This window comes from Nicotiana tabacum, chromosome 19 (assembly GCF_000715075.1).
Source record: "Nicotiana tabacum cultivar K326 chromosome 19, ASM71507v2, whole genome shotgun sequence".
NCBI lineage: Eukaryota > Viridiplantae > Streptophyta > Magnoliopsida > Solanales > Solanaceae > Nicotiana > Nicotiana tabacum.
This window is the reverse complement of record NC_134098.1, coordinates 59,762,870-59,778,911: the sequence shown is the minus strand read 5'-3', so window position 1 is coordinate 59,778,911 and position 16,042 is coordinate 59,762,870. Positions and strand designations below refer to the sequence as shown.

Here is a 16,042-nt window from a genome sequence, read left to right as displayed (position 1 = left end):
CGTAGGATCCCGACCCCCACATATGAATAAGCTTAGGCTAATCATATGGTGTGCAAAGAAAACAACAGGTATATTTCATTTCAAGATCACAGCTCCTGCATAGACAATCAAGCTTCCACTTCGAGTGATAAGTTTAAAAGGAAAAGATGATACTATTTTACACTAACTTTCCGAGGAAATTTTCCAAACATCACCTAGACCTCTAATTTGATATTGTCTTTACATTCCCCAGCGCTCTGATGCTCTGATGGACTGAGCAAATGAAAATTTGTATGCCCAGCTCTTGCCTCCACCATAACCCAGATACGCCCTAAATGATCACTCTTTGAACTTGGAAAATCAGTAAATGAGAAAAAGAATCCACCTGAATGATGAATGGTAATTGCAAAAAACCTGCAGCCATTTTTAATTGTGACTAAAACCTCCGCCGCCTCTCACCTCTCACCTCAATCCCTCAATGGTGAAAAAGAAAAGAACAGCAGAAAATCCCTCAATGCCTTCTCCATACATTTCTAAAAGAAGATCCACTGTGTCGTTTTACCCAGTCAGTGTATATAGGTAAACCTGCTACTTTATCAATCTCATCTAACAAGATACCCTCTGTAAGATTGCCCTCTATGCTGTGCTTTGCCTGTCCATTAGATGTTTCATCGGTCAAAAATAGTTGTAAATGATGTTAAAACGAAGGATGATGTTGCTATAAGACAAACCTCCTCGTAGACACTAATATGATCTGGGTTTGATTTGTCTGTTTGGATCCGCACAAAGATCCAAGCATTTTCATGAGCGTTCCAGGAACACTCTATTATCCTACCCGAGTACAGAGACAAGTCAGACCCATCTGCAGGAGAAAGTACCAACCAGACCAAACTTGGTTAAGAAAACTTGAGGAGGAAGTCATATTATCAACACCTTATTTTTTGCAGAACAAAAGCAAAGGAAATTGCTAACATTTCCTAATAGAATTCAAGGGATAGATCTTCAAATTCTCAGTGCCAGCTGGCACAGACGAGCCTTGCAAACAAAGGGAAGGAAAGGAGAGATCTTTTTGCCACTGGAAACTCCTAGAAGGGAATATGAGCTCAAAGAAAGGAGAAAAAGAAGTGATCATCAAACCTTTAAACATGACTCTGCAACCTTCAATTAGTTTCTTGTTTCCGTGTTCTTGCAGATAAAGCAAATTGCTACCGTCGACTCCCACCTACCAATGCCAACTTGTTAATCAGATTATCCTAGTAGTAAAGTGATCAGAGCCACTACTATGTGATGTTATCTACTACTGTTAATGTATACACAGGAAAAAGCTCAGCATATAAACACTACAAATTAAACTGCAGTTTGAGAGCTAACGATGAAAGAAATTATAACCACCTCAAAGAGAAAATCAACAGTATTCTTTCCGGGATATTTCCATTTCAGGCGCCCATCATGTTCACAAGGCACATAAGTTGCATTCCAGGCCTGTATTATAAATTATCAGGAGCCAGATACAAGCAATTTGCTATCTAAAGCAGAAATTAGCTTCAGAATGTACCAACCATAACAAAGTGACTTGCTGGTCCCGGCAGCTATACGTTAAAAGACAAAACACGCATGCAGACACATCAAGAGTGCACAACAAGCATGTAAGTGAAGGTAATTACACTCAATTGGGGTGGACAAGTTCTCTCAAGTCAGATCTACGAGAGTGCATCACTTAGGTGCATTTGCAGATGAAATCATTTCATCCAATTTCTCTTCAAAATTTCATTTTCTTTCACTTTTTCAGTAAGATGAACTGAAAATTGTAAACATGCAATGATAGAGTATCGAAAGGTTCAGTAGTGCAAAGTCTGGTACTTTTAGGTGTCTTTTTGGTATTAGGAAGCAGATACCAATTCAGAACTTTGTTACCAGAAATGTTCTTTTTAGTCTAAATGGAAAAGCTAGGTCTGAATAAATTGTTTTAAAAATTTCAGAGTATATTTACTTTAGGATTAAGATACTGAATCTAAGTTCCAAGCTTATTTTGCTTTCCATCTTCAGGTTTATTCTTCTTTCTTTTCTTTTATCATATATTCTGTTTATTTTCTCTATTATAGTGTGAATGTTCGTGTTGCTTTTACTTCTGGTCCTTTTTCTTTAGCTCTGGATCCTATCATGTTCCTATTCTTTCTTTAGATGTTGATTCTCTTTCAATTTCTCCATTCATTATTTCATTAAAGACCACAACCGGGTCTCTCTTTTTCCTCTTCTTTTCTTTGCTACCTTAGTATTTTCATGTAATCCAAATTCAACTTCTTTGCATAAAAGTATTCCAGCTTCTGTCCTTGAAAATTTATTTTAAATAGCATCCCTATCTGAATTGACACACACACGTTTGTATATATATATAGAGAGAGAGAGAGAGAGAGCAGTTCTAATGAGCTATATCTCTGTTAATGAAATTGCTTGATCTACAATGTTATTAACTCTATTCAATTCATTAAATTTGATCAAATTAGCTGAAGGAACAAAATGCTGCAGGTAAGCAGATCTTCCCAGGCCAAATGACGAGCTTGATCTATGTCCCTATGTCTCTCACTGTCCCCATTCCAGGATGAATGAAATTGCAGACTTCACTAGCACAAGTTTAAATGTATTGGTATCTAAATGAGATACAAAGAAGCTTGGTAAACTAAGGACACTACTAATAAAGGTTGGGCCAGAATTTCCTTAAGCTCTTGTAGGTGTACTGAACATCATAATTTAAATTGTATCTCAATGATCTTGATATGAAAAATTGCTTGTTAATGTTAAAGCAGATACGAGTAGCTCCCATAGCACCTGAAAGATAAGACCATCAGTTGAATGTGGAAGACTTGGCGTTATATCTTTGATCAGCTTAGAAGCTGCAGACATCAAATAGAAATCCTTCCTCCTCACCTGGCATGTGCAAAACAATCATCAGGACAGAAGGGATCATAAACTAACATGTAGAGCCTTTATTGAGATCATACATACTTCAAATGGTTCCATGTCATATTGGTAGTATGGATTTACACATGTGAATAAGAATTCACGTTCGAAGTTTCGGGGTCGGATCACCTCGTCTTCAATTAGCATTAACCTATGGTGGAAAGGTAGCTGCAAAAGTATTTGGATGCACAAGTCATAAAATAAGTAACTTTTCATGAAACCCCAACCAAATTAAAAATTTACTATATGCCAAAATGCTGACTGTTGAAAGAAAACGATACAGTGCTTGCCACAGAAAGCAAATCTGTCACATAATGGAAGAGAAAGATGAAAATGCCCGTGAAAGAATAGTCCACATGTCTAATACCAAAAAACTACTCCAGTGAACCGGTATTCTCGAACACATGATTGACTGCAGAAGTCTGAGGATTAATCGTCCTTATGACATTCTCAAAACAGATAAATTACAACCTAAGAAGCAACTACTCCCTCGTTCCAATTTATGTGACTTTTCTTATTAGTATGTTCCAAAAAGAAAGACACATTTCTGTATTTGGAAACAATTTAACTTTAAACTTTCTATTTAACCCACTTACCCTTAATGAGAAACTTTTATAATCACACAAATGTTATGGAATGTTTATGACCACAAGTTTCAAATGTCTTATAGCCACACAAATATTATGGCATGTTTAAGACCACAAGTTTCAAAAGTTTTCTTTTTTTCTTAAACTCCATGATGAGTCAAACTACGTCACATATATTGAAGCAAAGGGAGTATATTCTACACTCTTTTGGAGAAGTTGATTGTCGCCACAGTACTATGCATATTTGCATCTCTCATACTTGTACGATAAGAGATATGCAGAACATAGATCGCAAAAGATTCGTCCAAGTCATTTTGGCCGATAAATATGTACACGAAGACATACCTCTGAAACAGAGGATTCATCAATTGCTATCATATCATAAATGAGGTAAATAGTCCTCTTCACTTGTGTCTCTGGCTCAGTCTCAGTAACCATTTCACCATCAAGTAACGTGTAGCGATGAGTAACGTCAGCTCTACCCTAACAGACAGGAAATTCGTGAATCTTCTACAGCAGAAAAAGACTCGAAATCGTAAAGCTGCAGAACCAGTATCCCTCACAATGAAGCACAAGAGGTCGTTAATGGATGAAGTACCTGATAGATATATTTGCAAGGAAACCGCAACTGAACCTTCCTGAAATAGAACTGTGTATCAATCAAATAACAACCCTCTCTATCTATTAGCATCATGTATCGTGGCCCCTCAGCACTCCAGGTGACATGGTAGAGTTGCTGGCTCAAAAGATGCAATTTGTCCCTACAATTTGACGCAAAGCATCAAAGTTCCAGAAAATGAAATCAAGATACATTGACACATATCTAAAAGTATGCTTCCAGTAACCTGGAAATCTAATAATATACTTCATACATAAAAGAAAATTAATTTCTTAACAAGAAATAAATGTTAATCATGTCCAAAGGACAAAACTATAATACTACAACACCCACCATTTGCCACTTAAAATCTTAAATAAATTATGAGAACAAAGAACCAAACATGAAAAATAATTCTTAATTAGCATCATAACCATGCTCAAAATATCCCTTTCCAAGTGCAATTAGTAAAATCCCTGATCTATGCTTCAATATTATATAAAGCATGCACATTTTTTGAGAAACTCGCATGCAACTGAAATTACTTGCCAATCCTAAGCGTACACAGAACAGCTAAAGATCACTCTTCCGGCCAATGGAAGACTCAGATCTTTGGCACCACGTGCATCTTTTTGGAATACAATGTTTGGTCATTCAAGCTGGTGTAAAATATTGCCTAAATATTGTAGAAGTCGGGTATAAGAGAGTTTTTTGCCAAATTAGTGCCTGTGTAAAGATATATCCAAAAAGAAGAATTTATAGTTCAACCTGTTGAGAGAGACCGAGTGTGATCCTGGACTTCGGGTATTACTCCTTGCCTAAGGACCAAAAGATTTAGTTATGTACCAAAAGAAATCAAAAGAAATAATAATAAATATTATATCAAGCACATAGCAAGCACCTAAAGCAAACAGAAAAATACTTGTACGTGCAAAGCAAGAACATGACTATCATTCAGGAACTATACGTAATTTGTTTCATCTGGGACTTGGGTAAGTATCTGGAAGAATATTCAAAATTAAAAACAATGCTACTTGCAAGCAAATCTTCCATGAGTATGAGTAAACAAGAGATCTCCAATTCATATAAGATACAGTAAAAGAAAGTAAAATACACATGTTGTGATGTGAAAAATGATAAAACTTTTGCATAACTGGAGCCTGTACATGCAAATTAAGCACTTGATAGCAGAAGTTCTTCATCCTCTGAACCTCTGCAAATGGGATAGGTTCGCCCCCAAAATCTGCATCTGACATAGCTCCTGCTTTTGTAAGATTCCCCTGCAATAACGAGGTTCTGGCATGTTGAATAAAGATGAGGAACAAAAAGGGAAGAAGACAATAGGTACATACATGAATCCTGATTGATGAGCAAATAGCGTGCTGTTCAATAGGCAGCTTATATATAGCTAACCAGATCAAACTAGAAGAGTACTATCAGCAGAACAATGAGAAAACCAATCCAAGTCATACAATCATCATTACAAGGTCAATGATATTATCCTTACTAGAGCAATTTTTCTTCAAGGAAGCAACAAAAGTTGCCACAAAACCAAAGACATGATTGTTTTCAAGAAGCATCAGCTTTACAACAATTTATCGCAACTTTTAGGTTTCCACCAAATCCAAAATTAAAGTTTTACTCCATAATCTGCCTAAGCAAATTAAGCAGTGGAGATACTTGTGCCATTATGACACAGCCTTTGTTGAGAATATAGTGTATATTAGTTAGAACCAATTAGGAAGATATTTACTTGTAAGTAAGTTGTCTTAATTTCTTTCCCAGTTTAGAATAGGTGTATTTACTATTTAAACACCCAATAGCTTGGGAGAATAAACAAGAACTACAATCTTCAGTTCTTCCTTTTGTGTTATATTTCTCACAGCCCTATCCTAAATGTTGGGAAGCATACAGTTCATGCTCCTTTTAGACTTGGCAGAAATAGAGTGAAGATAAATAGTGATGCTAGCTTGCTGTCAACAACTTCTTGTTGTCTTTAAAGAAAATCCGCAATATTCGAAGGAATCAGTTCTTTTGGTAATCAGCAAACTTATAGAACGGTAGTATAATATGAAAAGTGAATCAAATCTCTGCAAGTGAATGCAAAATAAATGTGGCACTTCCCTAGTTAACCTGCAGCACTAGAAAAGACGGCTCAAGTAAAAACTCAAACAACCAACTTCATTGGTTCGTGGAGTTTGATATGCCACACTGGCCAACAATGTGACTTTGTAACTTCACACAGTGATTAACTTCATACAGTGTGATTGTGATGGGGTACGCATCTAAGTACAATATTCACATCTATAATCAGAGTGCTCCTCATAGTAACTAATAATTGCTTCATGCATGATCTTTCACCAATTCAATAATAGTGCACTAATTGCTCCAGGGTTGAACCTGTGAGAATTTTCTGATATATCAAAGTGGCAATTGTTCGCCAAATAATCTCAAAAGAGCTACTTACAGAAGAAGAAGCAACAGCATCATTATCTTGATCAGCATCTCTCTTCCATTCTGGAGTTTGGGGACAAACGAGAGGTTCAGGCTTCGATTGCAAATAAAAGTCATATAATGCTTCAACATACTTCTGTCTGTAAATTCCAGGAGGGCGTGCTCGGGAAAATATTGCTATTGCCTGAAGATAAGACAGACATATATTCTAAATTATGTTGGAATACTAAGAAGAATAAAACAATAAAAAAAAAAAAAAAGAATAGATCACTAACCTCACTAACACTAACTGACTGATTACGTACGAGAAAATGTACAATCATATATCCTGTTCGGTTGTGACCGTGAGTGCAGTGGACAACAGCATACTTGCTTGCTTGAGATTCTTGACATGTAAATTGCACGATCTGCAATCAAATATAAGTTCTGAAGATGAGACACTCAGCAAAGTGAAAAGTAATTATCACACTGCCATAGGCGCCCTTCCCAGATATGCAGAGTATGATGAAAAGATAGCTGACATGCACGCGACAGCAGAAGAAGAATTACCTCAGAAACAAATCTATCTACAGATTCAGCATCAGGTACAGAGTCCTGTCCCGGGCATCGAATCTGGATAAACCGAACATAGCATATCACTGGCCAGTTAGCCATGAGATCAAAGATATATAAAACTGCCCATATTTACCTTAACATGTCTAATATCATGACTGGTCCAATCTGATTCTGGATAGTAACGGTCAGTGTTTGTTAAATCAACCACCAGTCCTATCTGCAATTGATTGTTAGTAATGCAAGACATGGATGATGGCTATTGGGCTAAAGATAAGATGAAATATAATGCAAGACATGGATAATATGTTTTATATATATATATATATATTGAACAGACGCTAAAAATCCAACTAGTAGGAAGATTAGCTGTAAGCAAGATTAACAGACAATGACACAAATAAAATCTGATGTAGATGCATATCTTAGGTAAGACTTCTACAAGGTATCAACTCACACACAAACACTTAATATTCTAGCTTCAGTACTTCACTGCCAGAACTACTATTAAATAAGCAGGAGTCTCAGCAGCCACCATCTTTGAGCCACATCTCTCTCTAAATGACGACACTGAACACATATCTACTTGTCCTATATACTCAGAGACATTAGATACCAAATCTTTTGGTTGTATATGAGAGCACAGGTCCTCATACGTGCAGATAACTTTCTTTCAATTTCTTTCTTTTACTCTTTTCTTATACGACAACCAACTCCTTTTATGATACTAGTATAAAAACTCACAGGACTTAAAACTCACAAGACTTGACCTTAAAAATTACTGGATCCAGCCAAAGGTTTTACTTTTTGATAAAAAGGATGTTTAATGATGAAAAGATTTTTCTTGTTTTCTTCGTATAATTCTGTTTAATAAAGAATTTGGATAATTACTTAACTTCAATAGATAAGTCAAATGAGACTACAGCCAATCCGTATAGGAAATAGTAAGCTCCCTCTACTCCTGCCCCCAAAAAACAAAAAACAAATAAAGAGAAGGTATACACATTAAACATACAGACATACACTTACTTACTTCTCAAAGCAGATCAAAATAAAATCAGGTGGAATTTCTCAGGAATTAACCAAGACACAAAAGCCCACTAAATAAAGCATGACTAAAACAAGAAACAACAATGTTGGGAGAATGTACAAGATAGGAGTGACGGAAAAGAGAGCTACAATGCAATGGTTCTTCAGATGGCAATTAAGGAGAGAAATTGGTGCAGAAAGATATCAATTATATATCAATTAAATCAGCACGGATAGTATCAAGATAATAATCACCAAGTTAACCTTAATTTTAAGTGGCAAGGGTGGGGAGGAAGAGATTAAGCAAATAGTAAATGTGATAACCAGAAGAAAATATTGGTCACAGCACCACTTACTTCTCTTCCTAAACATCTTTGCTTGTCGATTAATTCTTTTGGGGTGTATCTTTCTCCAAGAGGGATGTTCTTGTCGAATGATTCACTTAAAGGCACTTTTGATGGGATAATAAAACCTATGTTATCACCATATGGAGGGCAATATAACCAACCTGTAAAAAGACACTCTTAACGTTAAAGAGAGGCTTATGTGAATGGAAAATATGTTTCTCTTTTAAAAGTAAAAACTTAGTAAATGCAACAATTCATGGAACAAAACAAGATGAGAGCTTATGAACATCAGGACATCCAGCTTATTACACAATAACAACATCTTGGACATGCATGCTTGTGGAAACAATCAGATGACTGAAGATGAAATTGAAGAACCTAGTACACCCCTTCAGGGCTTAAGACCAAAAATAAAATGACAATGGAAGGAAAAAGGGACAAAATTATCAGATAGGTGTTTAATTTTTACACGCTAACGGAACTATCTTTTGAATTATCATGTTAGTTACAACTATGAATACCGTAAAACCTAGAAAGAAGGTAAATAACCTACTACAACAACAACAACCCAGTAAAATCCCACGGATGAGGGGTGGTGAGGGGTTTGAGGAGGGTAGTGTATACGCAAATCCTACCCCTACCCCGATGGAGTAGAGCGGTTGTTTCCGATAGACTCTCAGCTCAAGAAAACAAAAAAGACGAAAAGAGACAATATATCAGTACCATCAACAGAAATCATAGAAATAATAACAGCATCATAAGAACCAGAAAATAGATGAAACGCAATAACAATAACTAGTAAATAAGGCCCGGTGCTATGAAAAACGGAAGAATAATGTGAACACAACATTAACCACTAGCCGTCTAAGACACCCTATCAGACTAGCCTCACACCAAGTACGAAATAGAAAAATGCTCAACTACCTCCTGACCTACAGTCCTAATGCTCGACCTCCACACCTTCCTATCAAGGGCCATGTCCTCGGAAATCTGAAGTCATGCCATGTCCTGCCTGATCACCTCTCCCCAATACTTCTTAGGTCGCCCTCTACCTCTTCTCGTACCGCCAAAACCAACCGCTCACACCTTCTTACCGGGGCATCAGGGCTTCTCCTCCGCACATACCCGAACCATCTTAGTCTCGCTTTCCGCATCTTGTCATCAATAGGATTCACGTCCACCTTCTCCCGAATATCTTCATTCCTAATCTAATCCATACTAGTGTGCCCGCACATCCACCTCAACATCCTCATTTCTGCTACTTTCATCTTCTATATATGTGAATTCTTAACCGGCCAACACTCTACCCCATACAACATGGCCGGTCTAACCAGCGCTCTATAAAACTTACCTTTGAGTATCGGTGGCACTTTCTTGTCACACAGGACTCCAGATACTAACCTTCATTTCATCCATCCCACCCTTATACGGTGTGTGACGTCATCGATCTCCCCGTCCTCCTGGATAACCGACCCAAGGTACTTGAAATTGCCTCTCTCTTGGGGATGACCTGTGATCCAAGTCTCACGTACATGCCCGCTTCCCTCGACTCGGGGATGAACTTGCGCTCCAGGTATTCTATCTTAGTCCTGCTCAGCTTGAAACACTTAGACTCAAGGGCCTGTCTCCAAACCTCCAAACTCTCGTTAACACCGTCTCGCGTCTCATCAATCAGAACTATGTCATCAGCGAATAAAATACACCATGGCACCTCCCCTTGAATATGTCGTGCATGGGCGAAGCTACAGTCTTGTAAGAGTGGTCAATTGACCACCCTTCGTCGGAAAATTACATTATATATATAGGTAAAATATTAAATTTTAGAGGTATATAACATATATTGAACACCCTTTGCTGGAAATTTTTTTTTACTTATTTCAAGTTTGAACACCCTTGGAGAAATTCCTGGTTTCGCCCATGTTGTCGTGTCAGTGCGTCCATCACCAGGGCAAATAAGAACGGGTTGAGCGTCGATCCTTGATGTAACCCCATAACAACCGGAAAATGCTCTGAGTCGTCTCCCACTGTCCTAACCCGAGTCTTAGCTCCCTCATACATTTCCTTGATCGCTATAATGTAAGCTATTGGCACAGCTTTTGCCTCCAGGCATCTTAAGAGAACCTCCTAGGGACCTTGTCATACGCTTTCTCCGGGTCAATAAACATCATGTGCAGATCCTTCTCCCTATCCCTGTATTGTTCCATCAACCTCCTAATAAGGTGGATAGTTTCCGTGGTTGAACGACCCGGCATGAACCCGAGTTAGTTGTCGGATATAGACACCGTCCTCCAGTCCTACTCACCCTCACTTCCACCACCCTCTCCCAAACTTTCATGGTATGACTTAGTACATTGATACCCCTATAATTGTTACAACTCTGGATATCACCTTTGTTCTTGTACAACGGTACCACCGTACTCCACCTCCACTCATCTGGCAACCTCTTCGTCCGGAAAATAACATTAAACATCCCAATCAGCCACTCCAAGCCTGCTCTACCCACGCACCTCCAAAATTCTACCGGAATTTCGTCAGGCCCGGTTGTTCTGCCCCTACTCATCTTACGCATAGCCCCCACAACCTCTTCAACCTTAATGCGTCCACAATACCTAAAGTCTCGATGACTCTCCGAGTGCCCCAAATCACCTAGCACAATATCCCGATCCATCTCTTCATTCAGAAGTCTATGAAAGTAAGTATGTCATCTCCGCTTAATCTGAACCTCCCCCATCAATACTCTACCGTCCTCGTCTTTGATCCACCTCACTTGATCCAGATCACGAGCCTTCCTCTCTCTCGCCTTAGCCAGCCGAAATAACTTCTTATCCCCGCCTTTGTCCCCCAGATCCTCGTACGGACGACGAAACGTTGCAGTCTTAGCCTCCATGACCGCCACCTTTGCCTCCTTCCTCGCTACCTTATACATCTCTCTGTTCGTTCTCCTCTCCTCCTCGCCTGTGCTCTCTACTAACTTCAGGTCCGCCGCCTTCTTCACTTCCACTTTGCCTTGGACCACTTCATTCCACCACTAGTGGCCTTTGTGTCCGCCAGAGAAACCCTTCGAGACCCTTAACACCTCTCTCGCCACCTCCCATACACAGTTGATCGTCGTCGTCCACATAGTAGCGCTCGCGTGCCCACTACTCATCCAGGCTCCCATAACCGATAACCTCCCCTCCAACTCCTGAGCTTTATTCTTAGTCAAGGCTCCCCACCTGATCCTCGATCGTCCTTGAACATACCTATTCTTCCTCTTTATCATGATACCGACGTCCATCACCAAGAGCCTATTCTGCGACGTGAGGGTCTCACCCGGGATAACCTTACCAATCCTTGCACAACCCTCTATCGCACCTCCTGAGGAAGAGATAATCAATTTGAGTCTTCGCCACCGTACTTTGAAAAGTAACCAAATGCTCATCCATCTTCGGAAAACTAGAGTTCACAATTACTAGCTCAAATGCCTTAGCGAAATCCAACAGCGAAGTTCCTCCTCCGTTCCTATCCCCAAAGTCGAAGCCGCCATGCACTTCGCCATAGCTACCAACAGTCGACCCAATATGACCATTGAAATCCCCTCCTATAAATAACCTCTCAGCAGGCGGAATACTACGCACAATCTCATCCAACCCCTCCCACAAGTGCCTTTTAACCTCCTCATCCAAGCTTGTTTGCGGAGCGTAAGCGCTAACGACATTTAGGGTGCACTCTCCAACCACTAACTTAATAGTCATTAATCTATCATTCACCCGCCTAACCTCAACCACAGACTCTCTAAGTTCCTTATCCATTAAAATACCCACTCCATTCTAAGGTAAATAACCTACTATAATCAGTTAAATAATACTATAAAAAAAATACATGTTACAACAATAATAACAACAACTAAGCCTTAGTCCCAAACAAATTGGGATCGGCTACATAAATTCTCCCTTCTCTATTTAAGCTCAACTCATATCATCACCATACCAAATAAAATAAAAGTGAAAATAAGATAGATAGGTAGATAGATATATATATATAAAAATATTAGTAATAATAACAATAATAATAGAAGTTCTTTAACACGACTAAAACCTATTGCCAACTAGTAGATATCACTTACATGAATCATATTCTTTCATTGTGTCATATCTTTAGCTAAGTCTATATTGATTCCAAGTATTTGTAGTCTTTCAAGACAATTTCCTTCCATGTGATTTTAGGTCTATCTGCCCTCATTTTAACACCTTCATTCATCACAGTTTCACACCTACTAATCGGTGCATTTGCAGGTTGATACGGGAAATGACCAAACATTCTCTAGCGAACTCTCATTTTATCTTCAATGCGTGCTACTTGCATCTTCTGGTGGATGTGGTCATTTTTAATCCTATCTAATCTTGTATAACCGCACATCCATCTTAGCATTTGTATCTCTGCACACTCGTCTTATGGAGATATTGGACTTCCGTGACCCAACATTCACTACCATATAACATTGTCGGTCTTAGAGTATTCTTTAGAACTTGTCTTTCACTTTGCTAGGCATCCTTCTATCACATAACACCCCGATAGCACTTTTCCAATTCAACCATCTGGTTTTAATACTATGAGTAACATCTCACTTTTTATTCATTTCTCTTGAAACAACGAGCCTAGATATCTAAATTGTTTGTATTTTTGCAATCCCTTTAGTCTCACCTCAATTCTTATCATGGCATTGTTATTAAAGGCTCATTTAAGACCGCTTAAAAACTGAAGCTCAGAAAAGCTAGAGGAGGGCGCTTCACCTCACTTAAGTTGCGCTTCACCTGTAGGCAAGGCACTAAGGTGTGGGCACTCATTACCCATGTTTTCTATCTTGAATCGAGGTACTAAACAACCAACATAATCGGCAAAAACGTGTATTACTTGTTAAGGAAAACATCATGAATGAATTTATTTATTCTTAAACTACATATGTATTTTTATCTTTTTTCTTCATTGCGCCTTTATATACTAAAGCCCACACTTAAAGTGAGCTTTGCGCTTAAAGCCCGATAGAGCTGGAGCATTTTCCGGAGCTTTTCGCCTTTGACAATATTGTATCATGCTGACGAAACTTGTTGTGCATGTATGCAGTCTTACTTCTACTTATAACCTTTATTCTCTAAAGTGTTTCTCCATAGTTCAGGCTTTTGGTTGACACCACTGCTAATTTCGTCAATTAGCACAATATCATCAGCAAAAAATATACATCATCGACCTCGTTTTGTGTTATGTTGGTTAATTCATCCATAACAAGGCAAACAAAATAGAAGCCCAATGCTAATCCCTGGTTTAGATCTACTGTTATAAGAAACTCCTCTGTATCTCCTACTATTGTTCTCATGCTAGTGACAGCTCCTTCATATATGTCCTTTATGGCATATGTATTTAATATGAATTACTTTCTTCTCCATCACCCATCACAGGACCTTGTTACTCTATCATATACTTTCTCTAGATCAATGAATACCACGTGTAGATCTTTCTTCCTTTCATGATAAATTTTCATCAATAATTGAAAAGAAAAACCTATACTGTCAAAAACTTTCAGAGGTACATAGCTAACTACCAGTAACAGTTTACTTAGAGTTGCAAATTTTAAGTTGAGGGTTAACACACAAACTAATTGTGATCAGAAATAAACTGAACGGATATGTCTTCAGCACTTGAATCAAAAGCAGAGAACATAAGCATCGGGAGTTCATCCGAATTGAGCATCTTAATTTATCAGTTATAGCAAAATAGAGCTTAAGTTGTTAACCTTGTTGCACAGGACAGAGTATATAAAACGACAATTTTCAATATCTAATTATGCTCGTCCAGTATGGCGAGTCTCTTTAGTTTAACCAGCTGTAACATGTAAATTTACTTTCTTTTCTAGTTATTTACACTAACACACTATTTCCAGTAGTTTTTAAGTAACCTAATCGTAATAATTAAACCTGGTAATTAGTCATCGGAATGAGGGTTCACTGAGTGCTTAAAATAGTAACTAACACAAAATTGACAAAATTTTCCGAAGGTAAACGTGAGATGAACGTAAATCTAAGATGTTAATTAGTACCGTCAAGTAAAGTTAAGAACAAGTACCTGAAGGTAGGCTATAACGGTCGAAAAACTTGCGAGGTTTATAATAGCGAGATCGCCAATTATTATGCGTAGAAGAGGAAGAGACGTGCATTGAATATTCGCCAAATTGCTTCCTTTTCTTCAATTGTTCTCCTTCTACTACTTCCATCAACGCCTTTCACGGAGCATATGCCAAAGTCTCCGGCTATGCGCCGCCGTCAAGGACAACTGCAGACCTTACTGGTTTTTGTTGCAAAGGGAGGGAAAGGGATATAAAATTGTCTGCAGGAGAAAAGGCGTTGAATTTGTATTGGGAGTAACTTATGACCTTGGTTTACTGCCCTTTTTTTCCTTTATGTCGAGTCTTATAATTGTAAAACAATATTAATATTTTTTAAAACAAAGCTTTGAGTAACTAATTAAACATGAAAGAATAAAGCAAGTTCATATAAATGATTAATGTGGATCGTTATAAGATAACGTATTTGTCAATGTTAAAATAATTGGATCTTGTTTGAACCTACAAAGATGTATAATTAGTGTATACAGGATAAGTTGAAATAAATTTTTAGTTCTAATTTTATCTTTGGATTTTATAAAGGACTTTGGGTAAGAGCATTGGAAAATGACATATTTGCCATTTTAGTATTTTATCCAAAATTAGTAATTTCATGATTACTATCCTACTCTCAATGTGAGATAGAATAATAGAATAATTGTAGTATCAATTAATCTAGAAATTGCTAATTTTAGATTCAAAAATTGAACTAAACACGAAATAAAATAATCTCGCATCAAATTCAAAAATTATTATCCCTAATTTCATCAACTAAACGATCCCTTAAAGTTTAAATCCAGGGAGAAAGAGATATTTTTTAATACAATATTATTTTTTACTTGGGTCACATATATACTATGCGGTTGTATACAATCAACTATGTTGGTATCAACTTCAGTCTCAGTATATATAATTTTTCCTTGTGCTTGAATCTTGACATTCATATATAAAATGTTGGGCCCGTGCTTGCAAGGGCCTATCCATCTAGTATTTGATGAATTGTTATCATTCGTATGTCACTTTTTGCATTGGGATTTATCTTCAACACTTGTTACTATTCCATTTTATCATTGTATTGGCCAAAATCGTGCTACTTTTTCGTTAGTGCTATTCTTATGTTCACCGCTCTCCATCAGGAAGGTACCATCACTTAGCCAAAAAATGCCATTTAATAAAAAATTTCCAATAAAAAGTTACTAATAATATATAATACTTAGGAAAAAAGTACTTCTTTCAAATAGGCGAGTCAAAATTCATATTTGAAAATATTTCATACATATGTGTACCTGAATTTTCACAAATATACATGGGATATATAAAAAAACACAAGGGACACTCGAGGAATACACATGGGGATACATACTTCTTCCATGGTCCTCATTTACTTTGAATTTGACTCAAA

At 37.6% G+C, this 16,042-nt stretch overlaps 1 protein-coding gene across 2 annotated transcripts; it reads right to left on the bottom strand.

Moving 5' to 3' along the window:
- Positions 1-46: 46 nt before the first annotated feature.
- Positions 47-15,019, bottom strand: LOC107820538 (uncharacterized). 2 transcript variants are annotated; one of them, XM_016646840.2, is made up of 16 exons: positions 14,604-15,019; positions 8,514-8,665; positions 7,265-7,348; positions 7,126-7,188; positions 6,852-6,983; positions 6,590-6,760; positions 5,277-5,402; positions 4,891-4,940; positions 4,123-4,285; positions 3,870-4,007; positions 2,983-3,105; positions 2,806-2,904; positions 1,372-1,461; positions 1,117-1,201; positions 711-841; positions 47-631 (listed from the first exon to the last, which is right to left on the bottom strand). In XM_016646840.2, exons 1-16 carry the CDS (start codon positions 14,749-14,751, stop codon positions 491-493), a joined length of 1,896 nt encoding a protein of 631 aa, XP_016502326.2. In that variant the 5' UTR covers positions 14,752-15,019; the 3' UTR covers positions 47-490. The 2 variants fall into 2 exon arrangements, with proteins under 2 accessions (XP_016502326.2, XP_016502333.2); XM_016646847.2 differs by having other exon boundaries at positions 5,289-5,402.
- Between the last annotated feature and the right edge of the window lie 1,023 nt (positions 15,020-16,042).

Excerpts from the sequence above, each read along its gene's own strand:
- LOC107820538 (XM_016646840.2), bottom strand. The coding sequence starts at position 14,751 with ATGGAAGTAGTAGAAGGAGAACAATTGAAGAAAAGGAAGCAATTTGGC. Across the intron at positions 5,403-6,589 it reads ATGCTGTTGCTTCTTCTTCT|GGGAATCTTACAAAAGCAGG; the intron begins GTAAGTAGCTCT and ends TCGTTATTGCAG. Across the intron at positions 1,202-1,371 it reads CTGTTGATTTTCTCTTTGAG|GTGGGAGTCGACGGTAGCAA; the intron begins GTGGTTATAATT and ends TGGCATTGGTAG.